Genomic DNA, 27196 nt, shown 5'->3' with positions numbered 1-27196 from the left:
TACGATCCATCTAGAAGCCCAAATCACCCGGTACATGAACAGAAACGCCCCTAGATGACCCCATTTGTGTCCACTGGTTTTGTGTGGTTGGGCTTTTGGTTTCTTTACGGTAAGGTGGGCCTGCACTGTCAGCAGGCAGATGTCAGGTGATCACTGACTAGTGCGCGTAGGTTGGACTGTAAGAAAACACAAAATGACATTTTGTAAATACAAGAGCATCATTTTGGGATTATGCATGGCTAGGAAATGCACTGTGTGCTATCAGCTCATGTGATGATGCGCTAAATCACTGGGAATAGAGCGTTTGTTGTGTGTTTATGCTCAAACATCAGCAGTGAGCGCCTGGCCACATCATGGGGCTGTGTTACAGTCTGCGTCCCCGCTTGTTTGGGGACCTCAGTGGATCCATTTCCAACGCCAACTCGGAGTCAGATCACCAGCCTCCGGATTCCGGGATGATGATGATGCCCTCGTGCGTCCGGGGCTCCAGGCAGCGCGACGAGGACTCTGGTGGGAACAGAGGAAAGACATCATCCACCTCCCCTTTACACGCCGGGGACGCCGGCAAGATCCCGACCGGGGAGCTCCGCCGTGGAGACGCGGACAGAGCGCTCATCCAGAACGGAGGAGGAGGAGGAGGAGGAGGAAAGAGGAGGCTGCAGCTGCTCCAGACTCCCAGCAGCGTCCAGAAACACAAGAACTGGGATAAACTGGTGGTGGTGGAGGAGAAGGAGGCCGAGAAGGAGGCCAAGAAAGTCAGTAAGAACATTGACAGGGCCTTGAAGGAACTCAAACGGGAATACAAACAGACGCATCGGCTGCTGCTCTTAGGTGGGTGATGCTGCCCTACCTACTGTATGGTGGCTTTCTTCTTATTATTATCATAGAAGTATCATTGAAATTTTGTTGGGACTGACGTTATATAGCTGTGCTGAAATGTATGCTAGCATATACTTGAAAGGTGAATATTTATATATTCTCAGTAACGTTACATTCATAACGCATCATAGCTACTCCACGTTTAGAGATGAATCAATGATTATTTTAATGATTACATTTTTGCATGTACCAATATGCTGGTTTTATTTCTGCTTTCGACACATAACTAAATAATCATTAGACTACAACAAGAAAAACATTATGAATAATGGATATTTGCATATCAGTAAATATAATAATACTTTTCTTTTGACAAAATAAATTAGGATAGAGTGGAAGAGTATCCAAACAATGAGATTTGAGTAATAAAACTGAATGTGTGAAAATATAAAGTCAAATTTACAATTAAAAACATAGTGCACATTATGAATATTTTATTAGTATTTTAGTATTATTATTATTTATTCGATGTGCATTTGCCATTTGTTTTAGTGCATTGCATTACAAGTATAATAGGTAAATAGGCCTATGATAACTAGGGATGTGATGAGATCTCGTGCCACAGAGAACCTGATGATATCCTTGCAAAACATTTTACAGTGTTTACATTAGAGCTTAACAATTAATAATTTAAAGATCTCGATCTCAATTCAAACACCCACACGATCTTGTTCCTGAATGACAACTATCATGACTTTCACATCACAAGTGTCAGTCCAGTGCCCATGTTAATGCATCATTCACGCTGCTGCTGATCTAGAAAGAGCAACAGTCAAACACTTTATTATTTCTGTGTTACAGACATTTAAGCAACAAGTACTGGGATAAAAGTTTACAGTTTGGGTATAAACACCTGAATCATTCACTCAGGAGAGTCCAGTAGTGAAAGACGTCTTTATGAATTGGGTAAATGACTCCTTCATTGATTTCTTTTTTAAATTTTCATTTAGTTAAAATGAATGTTTATTTTTAAAAAGAATTAAGCAATGAACATTTTGTCAGAACCACTTCTAAATTAGGTTATTTTGTTTAGTTTTCTAATACCTTTTTTTCAGAATCGTTTTTCATCATTGAGGATTTCTTTAAAAATGTCAAAAAATCTTGTCTCGTTTTCGTGAACCCAGTCGTGGGTCCCGTCTCGTCTCGTGGGATAAGTGTCTCGTCACACCCCTAATAATAATCATGGTAACAATTATTTATTACAAAATATAAAAGATATAATGCATTGTTACATGTATTACAAGGCATTAAGAATACTTCTATAATAATACGTCCATATGTTCAGGCTTTAAGAAAAATTATTTTAGCATGCAATACTTTATATGTCTTTTTAATTGAGGTTATCTGTTTATACATATTATTTGCAGTCTTGGGCCATTAAATATATATATAAAAAAAGTAAAATAAATATTAAAAAGTATATTATTCTCTTTCCATAGACAATGAATGGATCTGGTGATGATGTAAGTGAGTGACATATCAGAAAATAAAACTGAGCTCATATTGTTTTTCAGACAGGACATGATGCTTTGATAAGATACTAAGTCATAGTAAAAGAGTCTATTACTTTGACCTCTGGGACACTGAGATCTCACGCAAACATCCTGATAGTCTTTCAGTTTAATGCTGGAAACCAGCTAGACAACCTGAACTACACACTTGCACATTTGATTTTAAAAAACACTTTACAGAAAATTACTGAATAGTATCAAATTAAATATGAGGACCAAATTTGACTCTGTACAGCTGTTTTAAATGCTGTAAACTTATCTAAACTTATCTAAAGATCAGTTATTCAGATATTTCTTTAGTACTGGACTGTAAAGTGTGCTATGTTGCTAAGTGATGTCTCTGTGCTGATTGTATACTGAAACCATTTGTGTGGATACCTGTTTCCAAAGGCATGAGTCATTAAGACTAAAGGTATTAGACTTCCTGTCATTTGATTTCATTCATTTATTGTCCTTTGCTACTTATAACATGATGAACTGCTGACTTCTTAATCCACACTGGGAATTTACAATTTTTACGTAATCTTTTCTGCTGATAAATCAAAATGCACTTGATATAAAGAAAGTCAGAGGCCTTGTTAAAGGAATGGTTTACCCCAAAATATATGAACATTTGCTGAAAAATAATTTACTCTTAGGCCAACCAAGATGTAGATGAGTTTGCTTCTTCATGGGAACAGATTTGGAGAAATTTGCATCCCATGCTCACCAATGGATGCTCTGCAGTGAATGGGTGCCGTCAGGATGAGAGCCCAAACAGCTGATAAACACATCACAATAATCCACAAGTAATCCACACCACTTCAGTCCATCAGTTAACATCCTGTGAAGCGGGAAAAAAACTGTGTTGATAAGAAATAAATACATCAAGACGTTTTAATTGTAAACCATTGCTTCTGGTGAAAATACCAGTCCATAATCCATAATAATGCTTCCTCCAGTGAACAAGTCCATCCCCTGTGGTCCTCTCACATCAAAAGACACCCAAATATTTGTTTAGAACTGTTTTAGAACAGTATTTGATATGTGCATATTTCTCTCCTGATTCAGACAAGACAACTTTTTTCACTTGAGAAAGCAGTGTTATGGATAGAGGACTTGGACACGGCTTTTCGCTTCATAAGATGTTAACTGATGGACTGGACTGGTGTGGTGTGGATTACTTGTGGATTATTGTATTATTTTTATCAGCTGTTTGGACTTTCATTCTGACAGCACCCATTCACTGCAGAGGATCCGTAGGAGGATACATGTTCAGCTAATTTTGGGTGAACTCTTCCTCTAGTCTGATCTACCAAATTCAATATCCAGCAATGGTTTTGGAGCTATGGTTTCCTGGCACATGACTCAGTTAAACTCAGGCATAGCTGGCTGGAGACAAACACAGAGTGGCATTTCAGACCTTATTTTTCTACATTCATTTTCTTGTATTAATCTAAGGATGTCTGGTTTTACTTCAGTGTTATGAAACTGAAATTACATAAAGGCAGATTAAGAAAATTTGGCTGCAGATGTTGTCAGTTTTTAGAAATTGATAATAGAGTTATAAAGAGAGAGAAGTCATCCAAGATGTGGCTTATAAATTAACTTCAATTGAGGATCTTGCTGAGTTATCTTGAAGCTTTATGGTACAGTTATTTTTAGTTCAGGAGAATGACACATCCTTGGGAATGTCTTTGTACAAGTTGTACTGTAACTAGTTAAATATGTGGCATATCAAGTAGTAGATAACACAGGCCTAAAGTGAATATCATTTCATTTTAATAGAGGTAACAGGTATTTTTGCCCATGGGCTATCATTAAAATAACAAGACTTGTAGCTTATATTTAATGAAAGGGCAAAAATAGCCTAATTTAACTTACATATATTAAAATATAGCACATGTTTTGTCTGTTGTAATGGATGCTTCACCCATGAATAGCCAAAAGAAGACACCCGTTTGTTTAGCTCCTTCTATAAGTGTTGAATAGTTTGATTATGGTTGTACCATGTAGGAAATCCTTTCAGGGAAAAACAAGAGGATGTCATGCTTTCACACAAGTTGGTATTTCTCCTTTCTTTAGCATTGCAATGTGAATTGTATGTGGTCTGTAGACTGATCTTTGTCACCCTGTAAATAAGTTTTATCATTTACTGAATGTGTACTTTGGCTTTAGCGTGGCTCTAACTGCATATGGCTAGCTAATTGTAATGATAGCATTATGCAATATGGTCTGTTGCTTTTAAAAGATTTGAGCTTTAGGCCAGAAACATACATATAGATTTTTCCTCGAGTGAAAACAAGCATCAACAGTTTTGCCAAAAACTCTTCCATCTAGTTTAGTGCAATGAAACAAATTGGTACCTATCGAAATTCTGCAAAAATTGCTGTAGTTTTGGAATACTTCTAGATTATGAGAGGAGTTTGATTAAAATTGGTTTAATATGTATCCATATAAACTTTTTTAGATGTTAAAGTAGGGCTTACATAAATATCAGGTGTGAATTATTTTGAAAACAATAATTCAGACAGCAATTCAGACCTTTGAAGGTGAGCACAACTATCACACATAAATTATTATGAGATATTATAGAATTTCTACAGAGTGGTTTCTGTATGAACAATACTTCACATGATGCTTCTGCAATGTTGGAATGTTGTCGTCTTATTTTATCGACTTCCTAACCTAAAGCAGTTGGGCCTGAAGGGTTTTTTTTTTTGCCTACATTTATATAATTTTGCTCATTTGCATAAATATATTGTTATATTAATTTACAACAACACTACATTTCTAAATCTTAATGTCATTTAAAATACCTAAACCACAGATGCATCCGTTTTCTATACTGTCATACCCATTTGAGCCACTAGGAGACAATTTCTTATATATTTTGACCTTGCATACAGTATCTCAATGCAAGAGTTGATGTGCTTGGAAAAATGCTTTTACATTTTTCTTCATAATTTGAAACCATGTTTAAATGTATATGCAAGGATGGTGCATATTTCATGGTTTACCAAAGTTATTAAAGGGACAGTTCACCCAAAAATGAAAATTCTGTCATCATTTACTCACCTTCATTTCCTTCCAAACCTGTATGAATTGCTTTCTTATGTTGAACATAAAAGAAGATATTTTGAAGATTGCTGTTAATCAAACAGTTCCCATAGTAGGAAAATAAATATTATGGAAATCAATGGGAACCACCAACTGTTTGATTACCAGCAATCTTCAAAATATCTTCTTTTATGTTCAACATAAGAAAGCAATTCATACATGTTTGGAACGAAATGAGGCTGAGTAAATTATGACAGAATTTTCAATTTTGGGTGAACTATCCCTTTAAATGTTTAACAAAACACCCGTCAGTTTACATGAATTTAAAAGCTATTTATAGACGTGTTATGAGAAGTGAAAGTCATGTGTTCTTAAGTATAAAATATGAGAACTTTAGTGTGCTAAATAGTGTGCTAAAATAGTCGGTATAATAACAGAACAAAGCTCCCAGTCAGTAGTCTGGTCGGCTGGATTTAGAGGGACAACTTTCAGTTTGTCAGGCTGAGAGACCTTAAACCATTTAAGACCTGCAAAACCAGCTTAGACCGGTTTAAGATGTTTTTTCCCCTCAGTATAAACCTGACAGACTTTGAGACCCAGCCATTCAGCTGCTACAATGTCACATTCGCTACACTTTACAGTGTAACATTCTTTCCTCAAGTTGTTACGTCGAAACGTTCGATCTCGTCCGTCAGCGATACTTTGTAACAGTTTTCCTGGTTCTTAACGGCCATTGCCAGGTGTGACCGACAGAGGCAGTGCTGAGTTACAGACTACAGCAGAGATACAGGCAGAGAATATCACACAGAAAAATACAGAGAGGGCGAGAGAACAGAAGAGAAGGGAAGAGCGCCTGTGAGGGGCTCACAGAGACCCCCAGATCCAGACGCAAGTTCTTATCGCACCTTACTGACCGAAATGTGATCGGTTTCATCAATCCCATCGCCTGAATGACGCCCGGGCTGCTTGAGACGTTGTAGCAGGGAGGAGAAACAAAACCCTTTTCCCTGTCTATTGTGGATAATTTTCTCAATTTGGAATTGGATTGATCGTTCATAAGATCAGCGCGCAGATTGGCTTCGAGGGAGTAAGATGGGGTGTTTGGGGGGCAGTAAAACCGAAGACCAGCGCATCGACGAGAAAACACAGCGAGAGGCCAACAAGAAAATAGAGAAACAGTTGCAAAAAGAGAGACAGGCTTATAAAGCCACACATCGACTGTTGTTGTTGGGTAAGAGGAGACTCGAGGCGTTATTTCCAACATCCGAGGCTGTTTTCAAACGCACCGTGTTTGACAGCTCAGTCTGGCATGTTGGATTGTACATATGAAGAACACACACCATGATATCTGAAGTACTATCTGGGAGACTTTGCATGTATTCACACGGCTGTGTTTGCTTCCTAGGTGCTGGGGAATCGGGGAAAAGCACTATTGTGAAGCAGATGAGAATTCTTCACGTCAACGGGTTTAATGCGGAGTGAGTATCTGTTTACTGTACTGATGTCACATATGTGCATGTAAGGGCTGGGCCCTGTCTTCAGCCTCGGCATGGCGAAGGATACCCTCATACATGCTGAAGCAGATTGTGATGTAGCACTACATGCTAACAGCTAGTGCTTCACTGCAACATTACTGTTATGTGCTCATACAGAATCTGTACGCAAGTAAAGCATGAGTGAGAAGTGCCTAAGATCACAGAGTCACAGACTGAATGTTCATCAGGCCTCTCAAAGTTTTTGCATCCTGATATAACATATCTAGATATTCTGTGCAACTGTGTCTAGCTCCAAACTACTTTTATGTTGATAAGAGAGCACCGTAAAAGTAGTTCATATGACTCGTGCATTACATTTTTCAAGTCTTCTGAAGTCATATGTTAGGTTTGCGCCAGGAAGAGGCTGACATTCAAATCTTTAGTTACTTAAGGCCTTTCCGTTCACTCTAGCTCTCAAATTTCATTCTCGGTTTCATGACACGTCAAGTTTTGGCTTTGGCGAGGCTTGGAATATGGTTCGCAAATTATATAGTTTGTGTCATTTTGAGAGCTTGACAGTTGTGGTCGTTTTGAGCTGTCACTGTGTGGAAGAGAGCTGAGTGAAGATTCTCTGAAATATCTCATTTTGTGTTCCACAGAAGAAAAAAACTGGAATGACATGAGGGTGATTAAATTAGGACTAATGACAAAAATTATATACATACCAGTAGTAGGAAATTTGAAATTCAGTTTATTGAAATTATTGAAATTCAGTCTTGCAGTTTATTTATTTTAGAAAATATTTTCTGTCTTTTAATCAGATTTAAATGTTTCCCCATACAGGGAAAAGAAACAGAAAATTCAAGACATTCGCAAAAATGTGAAGGACGCCATCGTGGTGAGTGAGCCGTTCTCATTCCTGATTTAGTTTCTACAAGTTTTTTTCTAGATCTAATCTCGGTCTCCTGGCTCATAACTCTTTGTTTTTTATTTCTAGACCATAGTGTCTGCAATGAGCACTTTAATACCACCCGTCCCGCTCGCCAATCCAGAGGACCAGTTTAGGATCGACTATATCAAAAGCATAGCGCCGCTCTCTGACTTTGATTACACACAGGTAAGGAGCCTCGTTTTCAGAATTTACTCAAGATGCTTTGAATGACATTTGAATCTGTGTAAGCGTTTTTGAACTGCTTACCGAGAAGTTTTTATATGAGTCTTTTGATTTCTGAAAATACAAATTGTTGCAGGGTCTTTTTAAATCATGTACTTGAGGAGAAGTACCTTCTACTAACTGAATGTTACTGACGAAAGTTACTTTGTGGGAATGCAGATACTGACTGCTTTGTTGTTTTTTGACTCTGCAGTTTAATGGGCGGTAGATTTTACAATTTTCTACAGTGAGAATAAAAATTAGGCTTTAATTTTATCAGCAGTATGGGATAGAGTTCTAGCATTTCTAGCAAACACCTAAAACATAAAAGACATTACAGACATGCTCGATTATCATGTAGATTTGTTTTCATTTTTAATGTTTAGTGTATATTTATACATTTTTGACAGTAGTTAAAATATTGTAATTATATTAAAAAGTAGTAAAATACTGTTTTTTTTTACATTTTGCATATTGTAATATGTTTAGCATGTTGGTATATGATAGCTTATGTTCTGTTTGTACTTTGTCATATATTGCTGTTGCATCTGTGGTTTGCTAGCACATTAGGTTATGTTAAATTATAGGTTTTTGTGAGATATTTTGTGTTCATGTAGTATTTAATCTCCAGATTGACTAATCCAGGAGACTTTGACTAATCCACGAACAGAGAAGGTTATACGATTAAATTAATTTGTATCAATTGCTTTAGTTGTCAGTTGACTGAGTGTAATTCAGGACAAAGATACAAATATGTGACCCTGGAGCACAAGTCACTGGGGTATATTTATAGCAATAGCCAAAAAAACATTGTATGGGTCAAAATTATTATTTTTCTTTTACACCAAAAATCATTAGGATATTCAGTAAAGATCATGTTTCATGAAGGTATTTTGTACATTTCCTACCGTAAATGTATAAAAACTCAATTTTTGATTAGGAATATGCATTGCTAAAATTAATTTAGACAACTTTAAAGGTGATTTTTTTTTTAGTGTTTAGATTTTTTTGCATTTTTCAAAAAGTTGTATCTTGGCCAAATATTGTCTGATCTTAATAAACCATACATCAATGGAAAGATTATTTATTCATCTGTCAGGTAATATATAAATCTCAATTTATGACTGGTTTTGTGGTCCAGGGTCACATATAGTTGCATTTTTCAGTGAATGAAAGTTTTCAGTTGTTGTAATTTAGACATTTTGTGTTTCTTAAAGTAGCTGTGTGTTTTATCCCCAGGTTGACATATGCTTACTGAAACTGATATTTGTGCCAGTCACTAGAAGACACTGAAGTCATGGATAAATTGTCAGTGTCCTTTTCTCAGCTTTGCTTGTTTCAGAGTATCAAGTGAAAACTTTGGAATTGGGTTGTCCAGGGGAATTTTCAGTGGAATAAGTAGAATTCCATCTGATCAGGCTGAATCAAACTAAAACTGACACTAGTTCTAAACCGTAGAAGTTCTCTGTCGTGCTGATTCTGTCTGTTAGCTTAGCATATGTTTCTGCTGGGCTTACATTTTGTTTGGTTGGCATTAAACAGTGTGCAGCGGGGTCAGTTATGCTATTATTATTTTGTTGTGGTATTCTAGCACATTTAATGTCTTTTTGGAAAAGTTGGACAGTGATATGGCAGATGTCTTGACTTTTGGTTGCACAAATGTTGGCTCTGTGTTTTCAGACTATTTTCAGACGGTGTGGTTTCCGCTGAAATGGAGATCTGTAATTAGACAGTTTTAGACCACAGATCTTCTTTCAGCTCCTGGATTTCTCTTTAATTAATTAATGGCAGATCTTTTCTCACACATGAAATCATCAATTTTAGAATTTTCGTACGGTTGGATTGCCAATACTGGAAAATCCAGAACGTTCACTTCTTATTTAGTGAGTAATTTGTGGTTTACTCTTAGGTTAAACAGGTGATAGATGCAATAATGATTGCTGACATGTATTATTGGTTGATCTTAAAGGAATATTTCACCCAAAAATAACAATTTGTATTTAAAATGTATTCACCTCTCAGGCCATCCAGGATGTAGATGAGATTGTTTCTTTATCATTTAGCATTACATCACTTGCTGACCAATGGATACTCTGCAGTGAATGGGTGCCGTCAGAATGAGAGTCCAAACTGATGGACTGGAGTGGTGTGGATTGATTGTGGATTATCTGTGATGTTTTTATCATCTGTTTGGTCTCTAATTCTGACGGCACCCATTCGCCACAGAGGATTCATTGAGGAACAAGTGATGTAATGCTACATTTCTGAAGAAACAAACTCATCTGCATCTTGGATATTTACTGTTTGGGAGTAAATATGGTATGGTTTGTTCCTTAGAGTACCATAAAATTGACAGCTTTGTACCGTAAAAATGATTGCTAGCGCTATTTAAATTCAATCATTTTGGCATGCAAGTGCTCTACATTTGTGAGAAATTGTTGTTTTAAAGATGTTTGTATTCTCCACAGGAGTTTTTCGATCATGCGAAGAAGCTCTGGGATGATGAAGGCGTTAAGGCATGTTATGAGCGCTCCAACGAATATCAACTAATCGACTGTGCGCATTAGTAAGTATAAGTTTGTTTGGACTTTACCTGGTATCTGTGTTATGATGGCGACTTTACGTTTGGTTTTGTGAACTGCCATAATTCGACTTGTATCAGGTTTTTAAGAGTTGCTTCTCGCTTAAGTTGCAGCTACCAAAAAAAATGTATTTAAGAATTAGACAAAAGCGTATTGTATTCCCCTGCTGATAGTTATTATAATAGGTTGCATATTTGTTTGCACTGTTTAGTGGTTAGTCATTTGAATTTACTGATGTTTCCAACAGAATAGCTTAATTGTGCAGCTGTTATAGTGTGAATCTATGTTCAGTGAACACAGCTGGACCTGCATGGGCATGTATATATATATATATATATATATATATTTTTTTTTTACAGAAGTCTCTTGTGCTCGTCAAGGCTGCATTCTTTGATCAAAAATAGAGTAAAAGCAGCAATACTGTGAAATATTATTACAATTCAAAATAACTTGTTTCTATTTTAATATATTTTAAGAGTAATTTATTCCTGTGATGCACAGCTGAATATTCAGCATCATTACTCCAGTCTTCAGTGTCACATGATCCTTCAGAATTCATTCTAATATGCTGATTTGCTGCTCAAGAAACATTTATTATCTTGGAAACAGTTGTGCTGCTTAATATTTTTGTGGAAAATGTGATGCATTCTTTTTTTAGGATTCTTTGATAAAAAGAAAGTTCAAAAGAACAGCATTTCTTTGAAATATAAATCTTTTGTAACATTACTGTCAGTTTTTATGCATTTAATGCATCCTTGCTGAATAAAAGATGTACTAAAAATATACTAACCTCAAATTTTTGAACAGGAGTTTATTGTGGCACTGATTTGGATTAGTTACCCATCAACCGTCTAGTTGATTAGTAAGGCAAACTAGTTTTAAAAAAGAACTTGGTTTGAAGTCACTGTGCTTTAGATGTTAGATGCATCTGTAAATCAGGGTCAGGTAAACCTGAAACCAGTTCAGGCAACTAAACAACTAGTCTGTTTTGAAAATATGTAGTTTTGCACATCCTTTGAAGGAACGTGTCTGATCAGGCTCAGATGAACTGGAAACCAGCCGGTTTATTCAGCGCTTCCTTAAGACATTCAGGCAACCCACTAGAAACAGGTTAAATATATATAGAAGGTTCTTTGCATCTGGAGATTGTAGGTACACAAACAGTCAGTTATTGTCCACTGGTGGCTTTTTTAGGCCAGTGCTGGAGCTTCTCCTGTGTAACAGTGGCCATGTGTCAGGTATGAAAGCAGGAGGAGGATGGTCAGGTCATGGGAGTTGGTCAGCCGCTTGGTAAGACACAGATAGCATCACCAGCTAGTGCAGTGCCTGACAAATAATGGCGACTGTTGTCTCTCAGTCAGAAACGGCCCAGAGATACTCCGAGGATCATACAGACACCCGGCTGCTCTCAATACAGGCTTGTTCTTTGTGGAAGACTTTTACAATACTGAGAATTCCTCTGTTATACAATTTCAAATCCGTGTCTGCTCAAATGTGTTTGCTGTTATCAGGAGTGGACGGTATTTGAGAAAGTTTTCAGATAAATCTACTTGAATTCAGGTTTATTTATTCTTTATTTTTTTGAAAGTTATAGTTAGTGGTGTTCGATCTCCCCCACAAGATTTTGTGTTAGGGCTGCACAGTTAACTGGAATGAAACCGAAATTGCAATATGACTTAAAAGGGTTAAAGGTTATGATACTTAAGCAGAGATGATTTGCTGGAAATAGTGCTCCACATACTCCATCTTTACATCTGCTTTAAGTTACTTTAATGTGCACTGTGGAACACATGTCTCTTCACTATTTATAAGCACTTATCAACAAAAGAGACGCTTTAAGGGCTTCCTGCCCTTTTCCATCAAAATAAGTATTAGTTCAACTGTTGAAAAAAAAAACTTAAAACACAAATATTAGTATTGTAATAAATGTTCGAATAAATTAAATTTTTTTATTATTATTGCATACAGTTGCATTTAAACAGTGAAATCAGGCATCAAAACATAACATAAAAAAGATGGGAAACTGTTTATTTGTTTTATTTTATGAAAACATACCTTCATGAAACATAATTGATATACAGTACATTTGGTTAAAAAAATATTATTAAATGATTCACTACTGAGACTAAAAATATATACACACACACACACAGATATGTTTAATAGTCTATACTTCTTTTACGAAGGATTTTTTATTGTTTGTAAATTACATTTCGTAACTCAACCAGGAAGTAACACTTCATAAGTGTCATAAAAAATTTTTTATATTGTAGCTATTTATAATACCTTCAATACTCTACTTCTGTGTAATATGTGATGTGAGGGTTTGATCGAGCGACTGCCCTTTGACCTGTGAGATCATTACACGATTGCGTGGTCTGTCTGTGTTCGTTTCTGTTACCTATTGCATGCCTGTTATGGGCCTCAAAGAAAACGGATTATATATTAATGTCACACAATTACGTGTTTGTACGGAAGTGGGTCGGTGAGCCTGAGACCGTGCTGTTGTGATAGAGGACACTTCTACAGAAACAGTGAAAACAGCAGTCCGAGTGAGAGACACAGAGAGAGAGATCCCAGTTGTGTGTGGCGCTGGTTCTGCAGGCCCGGCTGTATAGAGGTTGTGGTTGGGCTGTCTGTCCCCCTCCTCCCTCCGCCAGTGCTTATGTAAAGGAACAGCGCAGCCGGGGCAAGCAGAAGCTATTAATAGCACAGACTGCAGAGCACTCACTGGTGGAGGGTGTCACGTGTGTGTGCGCGCGCTGCCGAATCAAAGGGAGTATCCCGGCAATGCGCGTAAACAAAGGAAGGTCAGAAAGAGAAGGTGAGGCGCAGAAAGGGCCTGTGTGTGTGTGGTTATGCATATCAGAACTCAGAAGTGCTTGAAGTGAATACACATTCACTGATATACAGTGGTGCGCTCGCTCTCGCTCACTCTTCCTTCCTCTCGCTCTTCTTTTTTCTTACATAGATACACAAACAAACACGCACACGTGCAGTTGATAAAAATAGCAACTGATTATGAATTACATTTTTAGCATGTCGGGTTTCTGTTTGGAGAGTTTGCCAGCATTTCGCTAAAAATAGCACAGCACAACCGCTCAAACCTCCGAAAACCAAAAGTGATTATTAAACCATCATGGCATTATATTAAATACAGGTTTTTAATATGATTTACAACAGACAGATATCTTGTGGCAAGTATGTAACTTCAATGTAAATTATTTTTCAAAGTTGTAAATAAAACAAAGAAGTATAACTTATTGAAGTATGTTTTACAAGAAAATACCTTGTACTTAGGTCTTTCATTTTAGAATTTCACATTTAATTGAGTGTTGCTTGTTGATTCTTTGTAATCATTTATGAAATTTACTAGCAATTTATTTTCGAAAATTATTTCTATACATAATTCTGTAAGTGTAGGTTACATTGAGGTTAATGTCTACAATAAGGTTTAGTATTATTATGTTTTTTCCCCCTCTGGTCTCCCTGATTATTTTATATAGTATTATTATAATTTTTTTTTACTTTTTTCCCCTCTGGTCTCTTTGATAGTAGAATTATTCAAGCAACATTTTTATTTTGTGAAAATATAGTTTGATTTTTTTTTTTTTTTTGCTGAAAAACAATGACATGATGTGACTCATTTTCAATTAATTCAAACTAAAGACTTAACACTACAAAGAATATAAAACTAATTATCATTTGCATTGTTAAATTATATTTTAATTAATTTACATGTATGCATTTGACACATGAAAAACTTTACTTATTAAATTTTTTTAGGTCGTGCATTTTCATGATCATGCATTGCTAGCACCTACAGGAATTTATGCCTTTCATTAATAGTTTGGGCTTTCCATTTAAAGTGCAATTAAATCGTTGCAACAAGTGAAAAGCAATACTCTGATATATGTACGTATGCATGCATGAGCATTAAACTGAAACCTGATCCTGGTCCTAAGCGAGACCCTGTGATCTGTACTGTCAAATTTGCCTTTTTTAGTTTCATTTCATGCCTGCAGACTCAGATGCAGGGATTCTCACAGCTCAGACTCAAAAATGCAGAGTGTGTGGGTATATGCAGAATGAGTTGCATTAAAGTTAAAGCAAACATTAAGATTTTTTTTTAAGAGTTACAAGTCCAAACCTAATGCAGACTAGAAAATTGAAAAAGTCTTAGACAAAATTCAAAAGTTTTTCCATTCTTGTCAGACTCTGAACTGACAGTCCTCTGTCAAAATTTTTCAAAAGTTGAAATCTGTAACTTTAAAAGTTTGTGACTTAAAAGAGGTTTTGTATATAACAGGAGTAATGCAAGCTCCAAATAGCTTTCTCAGTCTAATTCAGTGGTTTAGCACCGGCTGCAGAGCCATTGCACTCAATAGGACATGTGAAACGTGAAACATTCCCATATTCTTCAGTGTGTGAACTGGATTTACTGGTTTTGGAATGACTCCAGGGACAATTTCCCTGCTTTCTGGTCTAGAATCCAACTCGTGTTCCTAAACAGCGAACAAAGCACCCACCGAGTACAATCTGGGCATGATTATCTTATCTTATCTTATATCTCATCTGTGGTACTGAACATTCTCCAGACTCGGAAAAGCCAGGATGATAAATCGGATTAAAAGCGTGAGAGATGTTATTTTCAGCATAAGAGCAACCAAGGGAGATGAAATAAAAACATGTAAATGAACACACACAAATTAAGAGAACTATTGTAAATTGGATAATTGATAATAATGTCTAGAATCTGATTGGTTAAGCCAGTATATTATTGTGTAAAAACTTTTACAATATATGTGACCCTGGAGCACAAAACCAGTCTTGTATGGGTCAAAATTATCGATTTTTCTTTTATGCCAAAAATCATTAGGATTTTAAGTAAAGATCACGTTCCATGAAGATAATTTCTACTGTAAATGTATCAAAACGTAATTTTTGATTAGTAATATGCATTGGTAAGAATTCATTTGGACAACTTCAAAGGCGATTTTCTCAATATTGAGTTGTTTTTAACACCCTCAGATTCCAGATTTTCAAATAGTTTATCTCGGCCAAATATTGCCTGCTCTTAATAAATCATACATCAATGTAAATGTTAAGACTGGTTTTGTGGTCACATGTATGTTATATAAAATTACTATATAATATATAATAGGGATGCACCGAAATGAAAATTCTTGGCCGAAACCGAAAACCGAAAAAGAGAAAACCAAGGCCGAAAACCGAAACCGAAACACCGAAAGAAATTATCCCAATTATTAGTACCATTGCATTTATTGCTATGACCGTGTACTAACTTTACTAAAATTAAAACATTGCAATTGCATAAATTAATATTAAAGTTTCAAAGATAATTACAATTACATAAATTATAAAAAAACATAAAAATGCATAATTACAAATATTTATTAAGCACATTGCAACAATGCACAGTATAAAATAAAATTCAAACTAAAATTTAATCCCACTCATCTGTATATTAAATAATAATGTACAGGCCTACTGGCCTGCAGAAAGGTTTTAAAATTAACTGTTCTCTCATAAAAAGTGCATTTAGGTGAAGAGCATTTGAAATTTTTCTCTGTAGTACTAGAAAGTGCATTACTTCTCCAGTAGGCAAGACTGTTATCACTTCTGGGGATGGGGACTTCAGACAGATAACCATCTAGCTGTTGAGCAGTTGAGCTTGTCATCTGCCTGACATTTGAGAAATATTTGAGAGAGTGTATTTAAATAGGGCCAGGGCATAAATAAACATTTTTATCAAATTAAAGCAGAAATCTAGCAAAAAATCTAGCAGAAATATGGCTACAATCTGATATTATGCATGTATATGTATATGTGTGTGTATTATATATGCAGAGACGAGTCTTTTTTTTTTTGCGCTCTGATCTCAGTCTCCTGCGCTTGGCGCTTCTCCGTCTCCACGCGGGTTCTCCGCATCCAGCGCGGCCTGGAGCATTTCTCGTGTGCTCTGCCATATTTCCGCGTCCAAGTAATGGTCTTTATAACGCGGATCAAGCACATTCGCGATGAAGTGCGGAGGATCCGAAAAGATCTCAGTGAGACGTGTGCTAACAGACTCTATAAGACTGTACTTTTCTTTGTTTTCACTTCGTGGTCCGTCTCAATCTCTTTGTTAGGAGACGCTTTAGTGCTGCGAATAAAGGAATAAGAATAGAGAGAATGTTCTCTATTAAGACCCACTGGTGTGAAGTGAATGACGCGGGGAGCTCGTGGTCTGCGCTATGCAGGTGCACGTGCAGGTCGCGGTTTCTGTTTGCGTCATCATAACATTTCGGCCGTGTTGTTTCGGTAATAAAAGTGTTTCGGCCGAAAACCGAAAATGCACTTTTTGGCCATTTTCGGCCGAAAATTTTCGGTGGCCGAATATTCGGTGCATCCCTAATATATAACAAATGTAATACTTTTGTTTAAACAAATAAAAAGGGTTTTAGTTTCGCTTTACTGTGATGAAGTTCAATGTATCTTGATTAGTTCTTAGTCATGGAATGTTTTAGTTGCCGTGCTGTTTTTGTTCTGCCTAAATCAACCAGTGGAATTTGTTTGGATTGTTCTTCTTCAACCTTTGTGTTGACACTGATCCTATACGTACAACATTTAATACGTGCAAAACGGCACAAGACGGAGGTGGGGGCTTGCTGCACACATCTTGTCAATACTGTACGTATCCTTGATGGCAGATAGACAGCCTGTCACACAAACACCTCCTCAGCCCGTCCGATGCTGGTAAAGAGCTATTTATATACTCATGAGATGTATACAGTAGCCAGTGTTTTTGAGTGCTCTGCTCACATTGAGAGAAAGGTAGTTTTGGTTGATTCTCAGAGAGATCACTGTATTGTAGTTCGTTAGGGAGGTTCAATACAGCCGAGCAGACATCTGGGGTCAACATTGGAAATGCATTAACATGCTCAGTGAAATGTAGGTACAGTATATAGAGATGCAACAGTTTTATGTATGCTTTATGAATCAGCTCATGCCAAAGATGTGTTTGATACAGAAGAAGGCCTAGGGGTGTAAGAAAATATCGATACACGTGAGTATCGCGATACTTTGTTTGGCGATACTGTATCGATTCTCAAAAATGTAATATCGATATATTAAAAAAAAAAAATCATACAAGATTCATGGCAATTGTTTCATTTCAAGTTTATTTCCCAACCGCTAGAAGACAGTCTTTATCTCTGTACAAATCCTGAGTGACAGGAAATACTAGTATTACTATTAGAGCACGCTACTAATGTTAGCGTTAATGTTGTTCGCTGCTGGTAATGGAGGGTGAAAGATTTTTTACAAAGCTGAAGTGTGCCATCATTTAGGCTTTTGTGATGATGTCCACTGCGGAACTGTTGCACTGACGCTTGACTTTCTCTCATTTAGGGCCGTTTTATGCAGTTGGTGCAGTGCTTGTTTCGCGGTTTTCATTTAGTTTGACATTTTTGACATTCATTAGACATTTGTTTTGTTTTTTGCCAATCAAACTCTTTGTGGCTGTTATGTTTTGAGCCCAAACTAACTGAGATAGTCATAAATCTATGCCCCTTACGTTGCACAAGGCTTAATTTCTAGGGGGAAAAAATTAAACAATTAACCATTTAAATTAATTAAACAATTTAACTACGTGACATTATAATATAAAACCAATAGTAAAATGTTCAGAAAACCATCCCTGTTCAGAATATTATTCTTTATAATGCATAAGGCTTGGTTTTTCAGATTATGCTTTTATTGTTTTATATTGTTTTATTTTATTAAAGGATCCTGCAAGCACTTTAATTTATCCCCCTTTACTGATACTGCACAAAAAGTGGTTTAATAACATTGAATGTTACAGGGACTGATTTTTATTTATTTATTAATGCTAAGGTTTGCATATGGTGGTGTTTTTAATGACCGCTTTCCTTACAATATATACTATTCCTAAAATAAGAAATATCCCAATATACCGCCTTGCTTATAGTATCGCAGTGTATCGGAATATATCGTATTGCAACCCATGTATCGTGATACATATCGTATCGCCAGATTCTTGGCAATACACAGCCCTGAGCATCTGCAGCTGACAAGCAGAAGTTGTTGTCATTCAGTGTGTCTATTATGAGTGGAGATCTAGTGCTGGATTTTGTGCTTTGTAATGTTTTGCTGACTGGTTGTTATCAGTTTTTAAATGCAATGATGTTCAAATGAAGACAGTGAGTTCGCAGACAGTGTTCTTGTTCCAGTATGTTGTTTTTTACTCCATGCATCGCTGTCTGTTCTAATGAAACCACAAAACAAAATGTAAAGAAATGGGTCTCTGCTCCTGATATAAAATATACAATGTTCTGTTAGGTCAGATTAGAACCTGGACTCATCGCTCCTCACCACATAAAACAAAAATAAAGTATGGAAAACATTCACCCAAGGTTTTATTTAAGATAATATAATCAGGTTAATTTGAAATCAATAATTGGAATGTATTATTTAATGGCAAGAATGTAATTTATTTATTTTAAATATATTTTTAAATTAAGTCTCTTATGTGCACCGAGGATTTAAAAAGTGATATTGTGAAATATTATTGCAATTTAAAATAATATAAAATATTTTTAAATAATATTATTTTAAATTATAATTTATTGTTTATTTACTCTATTTTAATAAATTTTAACATTTGATTTATTTCTGTGATCCAACGCTGTATTTTCAGCATCATTCCTCCAGTCTTCAGTGTCACATGATCTTCAGATATCATTCTAATATGCTGATTTGCTGCTAATTAAAACATTATTTTTTTATTATTAATGCTGAAAACAGTTATGCCGTGATACATTTTCACGATTCTTTGATGAACGGAAAGTTCAGAACAACAGCATGTCTTTGAAATCGAAATCTTTTGTAACATTATAAATGTCTTTACTGTCACTTTTGGTCAGTTTAATGCATCCTTGATGAATAAAAGTATTCTTTCATATATATTATGACTGACTAAATTGTGTTAGAAAGTAATGACCTGATCATTAATTCATAATCATACTATATTATACTTCACATCTGAAAGAAATGCTTCGATATCACATATAAATTAAAAGCAAGAGATCTCCACCTAAACCTATTTTCCCTTTATTATTTAATCTTTTTTGGGGGATAAATGTCATTACAGATTGTCACAAGCTTGTGGGATGAGTCTATATTAGTCTCTGTTAGTGCTGATAGCACTAAAATCACATGATTGTCACAGAGTGTTGGGCTCATATTCTGCCTTTCTGCAGGGAAGTAAGAGAAAGACATGGGCTTGTTATCTAACATACTTGCTGTAGGGATGCTTTCAGGGGTTCTTTCAGCTTCTGTGAATATATCTGATACAGCAACAGGTATCTAGACCTTCAAAGGAGCATTGTTGGAATAAGAGCGGTGGCTGTTTATTGATAGTTGTTGCCATTTTTAATGAAAAAAAGTCTGATATGATGAAAGTAAAAGTCACATTTGAGAGACAATGAAGCAGATTTAAAGGTGCTTTTTAGTTTAAGATTCTTGGTGTTGGTATGTTGTGTTTGGGGTCACGAAGAAATTATTTTTATTTATTTTATTAGTTTTGTGTGTGTGTGTGTGTGTGTGAAAGAAATGCAGTAAGGATGCATTCAATTGATCAAAGTTGTCAGTAAATATAAATAAGATATTTAAAATAATTGTGAAATGTGAAAGATTTAAAAAAAAAAGAAAAAGTAAATGATAAAAAAGAGAGATTGTATAATGACACTTTTATATATATTTGCTTTTTCTTCATGCTCTTCTTCATTTTTGCCTTTACAGCTTCCTTGACCGGATTGATGCAGTGAGGCAAAGCGACTATACTCCAACAGACCAGGTACTGTTTCAGCTTTCTCTAGATTAGAGACTGCATGCGTTGAGATGTTTATTTTCATAAACTGTTTCCTCTAACACACTTTCACTCAATCGTTCTTCTTTCAGGACTTGCTTCGCTGCAGAGTGTTAACATCAGGGATTTTTGAGACACGATTTCAAGTTGACAAAGTTAACTTTCAGTGAGTCCTGTATTTACTGCAGTTGTGTTGCTGTTTGTAATGTCTTCACATGTCCACTAGAGGGACACATTTCACATCCTTCTACAGCCTCATGTCTCTGTTCTTCTCTTTCAGTATGTTTGATGTGGGAGGTCAGAGAGACGAAAGGAAAAAATGGATTCAGTGTTTTAATGGTAAATTGAGTTTGTGAATGAATCTTTGTGAGACACATGAATGTTAAACACGTTTTGATGTGTGACCTTTAACAATCTCATCTCCTACTTAAAAGTGATAAATTAGTGTTATCATTTACTCAGCCTCATGTCATTCCAAACCTGTATGAGTTTCTTCTGCTGAACACAAAAGAAGATATTTCGAAGAATGTGAGTAACTCAACAGTTACCGGTAGCCATTGACTTCAATAGTATTTTTTTCCATACTGTGGAAGTCAGAGGTTACCGTCAACTGTTTGGCTACCAACATTCTTCAGAATATCTTAGTTTGTAAAGAAGAAAGAAACAACGTTAGGATGAATAGATTTTAAGTAACATATCAGAAAATAAGAAAACACACTGATTCCACCAATGTGGTGCTGATTTGCAGACGTCACAGCGATCATCTTTGTGGTAGCGAGCAGCAGCTATAACATGGTCTTAAGGGAAGACAGCAACACAAACAGGCTACGGGAAGCACTTGCTCTTTTTCGCAGTATCTGGAACAACAGGTGATGCCTTTATTTTCTTCTTCCTAGCATATAACTTGTTTTTGAGTGTAAGCACAAGCTTTACTGACCCCTGTCTCTGTCGGGTCTTTATTTCTTCTTTTCACAGATGGTTGCGGACAATTTCTGTCATATTGTTCCTAAACAAACAAGACATGCTGGCAGAGAAAGTATTAGCTGGGAAATCCAAAATTGAAGATTATTTCCCTGAATATGCTTCATACACCTTGCCTGATAAAGGTTAGGCTTTTCACCCAGACACACACCAATCAAGACCCAGTAGTACTCAAATAGTGTAGTCCTAAAGTTTTAGTAGTTAGTTGATAAAAAGATGACTTGTTTGTGTGACTTGTATCTGTTATTGAGTTGAACCGGAGATTCAGATTGGTAAAAACCAAGATCATGTAGTTTTGTGAACTGGATTCATGTGCAGGTCAGTGTATGTTAATCTATCGAGCTTGTTCTATCTTTCAGTAACTTCTGAACCCGGTGAAGACCCCAGAGTGACAAGAGCCAAGTATTTCATTCGGGACGAGTTTTTGGTAAGTATTGTCTTTTTGAAACACACAGATTAAACACAGGGTTTAGACCGCTTCATTTAGTTGTGATTTTTCCTTCTCTCTTATGAAATGATGGAGAAAAACCCTTTTGATGGGTAATTTTTAGACTAGCTATTGACCAATAATTGATATTACCAACATTTTTGACCAATATTTACTCTGTTTAAATAAGTAAACTAATAATTAGCGCCATCCTGTGCCTCTCTAAACAATTCATATTTACCATGTGCTTATTTTTCAGCATTAAATGGATAGTTATTTCCCTGTCAAATGTCGAGAGCGCATTATTGTAGCGTGAAAGTACAATAATGTAATGTGCGGAGCGCGAATCTCTCTGCTCGCGTGCGGGAACTGGGCTCGCTCAGAGAGTATGCCTGCACTTAAAACATGTTCAGTGCAATCGCAAATCTCTCCTCTTCGCTTAAAGTAAGCGTGTACGTGCTTAGACTGTGTCCCGTGCGTTCGCGCATGGCCAAGTACTCTTCTCTTCGATTTCTTTCTCTTTGGTTGATACTGAACCGCACATGGAACACATGGAGTAAGTTCACTGAAGTTCAATCAAGACGAGCCGAGATGGATCCGCCGAATCGGCGATCTCAAGTAACCAGTTTTATTTGTTTTGATGTTAAATATGTCAGATGTATCTTAGAAATGTCTGGGAAGAGGACAATTGGATTATTTTACATATAAATTACCTAGACTGTCTATCTGCACAATATGTATTGTAAACATTAGTACTCCAGACTCTAAAGTTATTTGAAAGGAAATGTTACAGGGCTGGATTTCCCGAAACCTTCTTAACTCTTCGTGGTTTTTAAATTATACCTTAAGCTAAAGCTGTATCTAACGTTAATATGTGTTTTCCGAAACGTTCTTAGTTAAGTATAACTTCTGTAAGTCATTCGTTAGTAAGGTTGGTCTGGACCAGTCTTAGATATACCGTATCACTGTTGATATATACAAATAATTCTGAAGCTGTAACACACCCAGTGTTCAATTAGGATTATGGCAAAGAATAAATCAAAGATTCACTGCTAAATTCAAATGTGCTTTTGCACTGAACCAAAGACAAACGCGCTCAACGCTTGTCATATTTCATACACAGATATCTAATTTTTTCTATTCTAATAGTAGCACGTGGTGGTGGTGATGGGGTACTGACATTCTGTTTAATTACTGACATTCTTCCAAATATATTCCTTTGTATTCAGCAGATCAAAAAATTCATACTAGTTTGAAACTACTTGAGGGGGAGTAAATTATCACTTTAATAATTTTCATTTTTGGGTGAATATCCCTTTAAGCAGTTCGGGGAACACGTCTAGAAAAGGTATATCTTCATTTAAGATGTACCTTTAGAGTCTTTGTAGCACGCTAAGAGACAACGTTATCGGGAAATCCAGCCCTGATCATTATAGTGTCTTTAAACCTGACAATTACTAGTAGTTCTGGAATTTTGTTATTCATTGTAAGAAATACCATTTGTAACTGTTATATTAGATGTCTAACATCTGTAAATATGTAAAACAATCCAATCGCCCTCTTCCCAGACTTTTCTAAGATACATTTGACATATTTAACATCAAAACAAATAAAACTGGTTACCTAAGATCGTTGATTCGGCGGATCCATCTCAGCTCGTCTTGATTGAAATTCAGTGAACTTATTCCATGTGTTCCATGTGCGGTTCAGTATCAACCAATAAGATTCCATGTGCGATGTCGCATTTTCATTGATCAGTCGTTGAAGCCTATTTCTGATTGGTTGTTGCAGTTTTGACAGCGTTTATGCCAAGAGCAAAGAGAAAGAAATCGAAGAGAAGAGTACTTGGCCATGCGCGAACGCACGGGACACAGTCTAAGCACGTACACGCTTACTTTAAGCGAAGAGGAGAGATTCGCGATTGCACTGAACACGTTTTAAGTGCAGGCATACTCTCTGAGCGAGCCCAGAGAAAATTCTTACAAGAGCAACGTGTATCTGAGAGCGCGCGCGAGTAGAGAGATTCGTGCTCGGGCACATTATATTCCATGCTCGAGGAGAGAGATTCTCGCTCTGCACATTATACTCCATGCTCGAGGAGAGAGATTCGCGCTCTGCACATTATATTCCGCGCGCGAGCAGAGAGATTCGCGCTCTGCACATTATCTTCCCCGCGCGAGCAGAGAGATTCGCGCTCTGCACATTATATTCCGCGCGCGAGCAGAGAGATTCGCGCTCGGGCACATTATATTCCGCCGCGCAGAGAGATTCGCGCTCTGCACATTATATTCCGCGCGCGAGCAGAGAGATTCGCGCTCGGGCACATTATATTCCGCCGCGCAGAGAGATTCGCGCTCGGGCACACTATATTCCGCGCGCGAGCAGAGAGATTCGCGCTCGGGCACACTATATTCTGCGCGCGAGCAGAGAGATTCGCGCTCGGGCACACTATATTCCGCGCGCGAGCAGAGAGATTCGCGCTCTGCACACTATATTCCGCGCCCGAGCAGAGAGATTCGCGTTCTGCACATTATATTCCGCGCGCGAGCAGAGAGATTCGCGTTCGGGCACATTATATTCCGCACGCGAACAGAGAGATTCGCGCTCGGGCACATTATATTCCGCTCGCGAACAGAGAGATTCGCGTTCTGCACATTATATTCCGCGCGCGAGCAGAGAGATTCGCGTTCGGGCACATTATATTCCGCGCGCGAACAGAGAGATTCGCGCTCCGGCACATTATATTCCACGCGCGAGCAGAGAGATTCGCGCTCGCACATTATATTAATGTACTTTTACGCTACGATAATGCGCTCTCGACATTTGACAGGGAAATAATGCCACATAGTCTTTAATTAATCACCTTCATGTCGTTCCAAACCCTTAAGACCTTCGTTCATCTTCAGATCACAAATTAAGATATTTTTGATGAAATCCGAGAGCTTTCTCACCCTGCATAGACAGCAAGGGAACTACCACGTTCAAGGCCCAGGAACACACACATATACACATATATATCTATATATGTGTGTGTGTGTGTGTTAAAACATCAGAGTTAAATTGTTCAATATTATTAAGGATTTATCAATCACAATGATAACTTTAGTCACTGTATATATTTTGTTTGAAGTAAAATCAGCCAAAACTGATAAAGAATGTTTGGTGTGGCGTTATTTCATGTACCTTTAAAAAAAAAACTCATTACACTCAATTCAGACTTTAAAGACGGCAGGATATTGGCTGCATAGACACTGTCATTTAAACCTTGTTTAGCCTTAAAAAAGAATCTGAAAAAGAAGATCTATTTGTTTCTTAAATGAATTTTACCTACAAAAAGTATGTGATTAATCATCAAAAAATGGTTGTAATCATTTGAAATCCCTTCTGAATTCTTTTCCCAGAGGATCAGTACAGAAAGCGGAGACGGCCGTCACTACTGTTACCCCCATTTCACATGTGCAGTGGACACGGAAAACATCCGCCGGGTCTTCAACGACTGCAGAGACATCATCCAGAGAATGCACCTGCGGCAGTACGAACTCTTGTGATCTCACTTTGACTCTTTATGAACGTGTCTCCAAACTCCCCCTGCCCTCACGAGGCCAAAACCGCAGACGAATACTACTGACGTTTGGCGCACCACCCTTCGGTTTTTAGGTGTTTAATTTTAACTCATGATTCGGGGAACAAGAGGCTCGCTGGGTTCCCTCCCCCCCACTCATTGTTATTTGGATTGCCTTTATTTTTGCCATTCCATGAAGCCTCTGGCTACCTCCTTATTTTTTATTCAAATAAAAAATGATATCATCGTGTATATATGTATACGTGCTGGGGCCTGCCAGATTATGAAGATCACATCACCTTGTGACCTCCAGGAATCCTAGTCTCACACCTCGAACCTTGATCTTCTGGCCTACAGGGCTCTCTGCTGCTCTTTTTTTTTCCGAACACTGAAGATCGCCTGTGGACAGAAGCGGGGATGGGGAGGCGGGCCTCGGGTTGTCGAACACTGGGAAAGCGAAGTGAAGTAATGCACTTTTCCATCAGGTTTTGACTGACGTTTTTCTTTACAAAGATGGACACACAATGTAGCATCACATCATGAATTTCTGTCCCAATTAGGGCTGTGGCCAGGTCAGAGGATGGCGGGAGTGGCCACGCCCTTTTTATGTGAAAGAGGCGGAGCCTTTGAAATGAGGAGGAGGGGCTCTATGAACAGGTGAGGAGGAGGAGGGGCTATGGGAACATTGCTGAAGACTTGGTTTGGTTTTGGGAACATGATGGCGAAACATCTGCGAATAGAAACGCCCCGTTTTTTATTTTAGTTTCTTAACTTGTAAAGACTGTGCAAGGGTGAATTTTTATTTTTTGCTTTCCTGTACAGGCTATAAAATGTTATATTATTTTATACAACTTTATTGAAAGAGAGTAAAAAAATCTACTTGTAGATCTTTGTGCCTTGATTATGGCTGTACCTGTAAATGAAGCTGATACATATGTTTTTGACTGCGCTGTACAGCTTGATGTCACCCCCGTCAGCAGAAGGGACTGTGGATGGGGACCTACTCTGTAGAGTTTAGTTTCTTTTTTTCGGTTATTTGTTTGTTTTTCTGCTTTGTTTATATAAAAAGAGAAAAAGTTCTTTATAAAAAAAAATATATATAGGAAAGAAAAATCTTAACCTGTATACATTATGCAAATTGACCCCCTTACCTGCGGTTATGATCAGACGAAACAGCACCATGCCTTTCTTCTTGTTTTCGTTTTCCATTTACTTTCAATTCTCAGCTTTAAAAACAGAAAGAGAGAAAAAAAAGTTGAAGTGTCCAAAATCACAACCTGGTGTTGTTTTCAGAGACTCTTTTGGATATGAAGTATGTCTGAGAAATATATCCAAGTTTGTGTCTGTGAGTGCGTGTGTGTTTACGTACAGGAGACAAACATTGAGCCACAGACGCATGAAATTTGTTTTGTGTGTGTGCGCGCGTGTGTGTGTGCAAGAGTGCATTGTGTGCACTCTTTTATAAATGTGTGTACATGTAAATTTATAGGTCTATATAAATATATATGTACAATTCTACATGTTTAATTATGTGTGTGTTGGCATATACATACTTTTGTATGTATACAGTGAAGATGTGTACTTACACACATAGGTAAGCATGTCTAGAGTGAAATGAATAAATGAGAGTGCAATATTGAAAGCAACTGTGCGTGTCCAACGATTTTCACCATACACCATACAGACTGAAAGTTG

The 27196-nt window shown here is 37.0% G+C and overlaps 1 protein-coding gene across 3 annotated transcripts; it reads left to right on the top strand.

Annotated features, from left to right (window-relative positions):
* The first annotated feature begins 128 nt into the window (after positions 1-128).
* On the top strand, positions 129-27143 carry LOC132124307 (guanine nucleotide-binding protein G(olf) subunit alpha-like). Of its 3 annotated transcripts, none has more exons than XM_059535282.1 (12): positions 129-831; positions 6835-6907; positions 7748-7802; positions 7902-8021; positions 10526-10623; positions 20465-20519; positions 20624-20697; positions 20812-20870; positions 21280-21400; positions 21507-21637; positions 21872-21939; positions 25341-27143. In XM_059535282.1, exons 1-12 carry the CDS (start codon positions 354-356, stop codon positions 25485-25487), a joined length of 1479 nt encoding a protein of 492 aa, XP_059391265.1. In that variant the 5' UTR covers positions 129-353; the 3' UTR covers positions 25488-27143. The 3 variants fall into 3 exon arrangements, with proteins under 3 accessions (XP_059391265.1, XP_059391266.1, XP_059391267.1); XM_059535283.1 differs by lacking the exon at positions 129-831 and adding an exon at positions 6125-6660; XM_059535284.1 differs by lacking the exons at positions 129-831; positions 6835-6907; positions 7748-7802; positions 7902-8021; positions 10526-10623 and adding an exon at positions 13282-13463.
* Positions 27144-27196: the final 53 nt, after the last annotated feature.

This window comes from Carassius carassius, chromosome 42, assembly GCF_963082965.1.
Source record: "Carassius carassius chromosome 42, fCarCar2.1, whole genome shotgun sequence".
Lineage (NCBI taxonomy): Eukaryota > Metazoa > Chordata > Actinopteri > Cypriniformes > Cyprinidae > Carassius > Carassius carassius.
The sequence above is the reverse complement of the archived record's forward strand: the minus strand, read 5'-3'. Positions and strand labels throughout refer to the sequence as shown.

Bases quoted from the DNA above. Each gene is read 5' to 3' on its own strand.
- LOC132124307 (XM_059535282.1), top strand. From the start codon at position 354: ATGGGGCTGTGTTACAGTCTGCGTCCCCGCTTGTTTGGGGACCTCAGT. The intron at 832-6,834 runs GTGGGTGATGCT...TTTGCTTCCTAG, and splicing joins GCATCGGCTGCTGCTCTTAG to GTGCTGGGGAATCGGGGAAA. The intron at 10,624-20,464 runs GTAAGTATAAGT...TTGCCTTTACAG, and splicing joins CTAATCGACTGTGCGCATTA to CTTCCTTGACCGGATTGATG.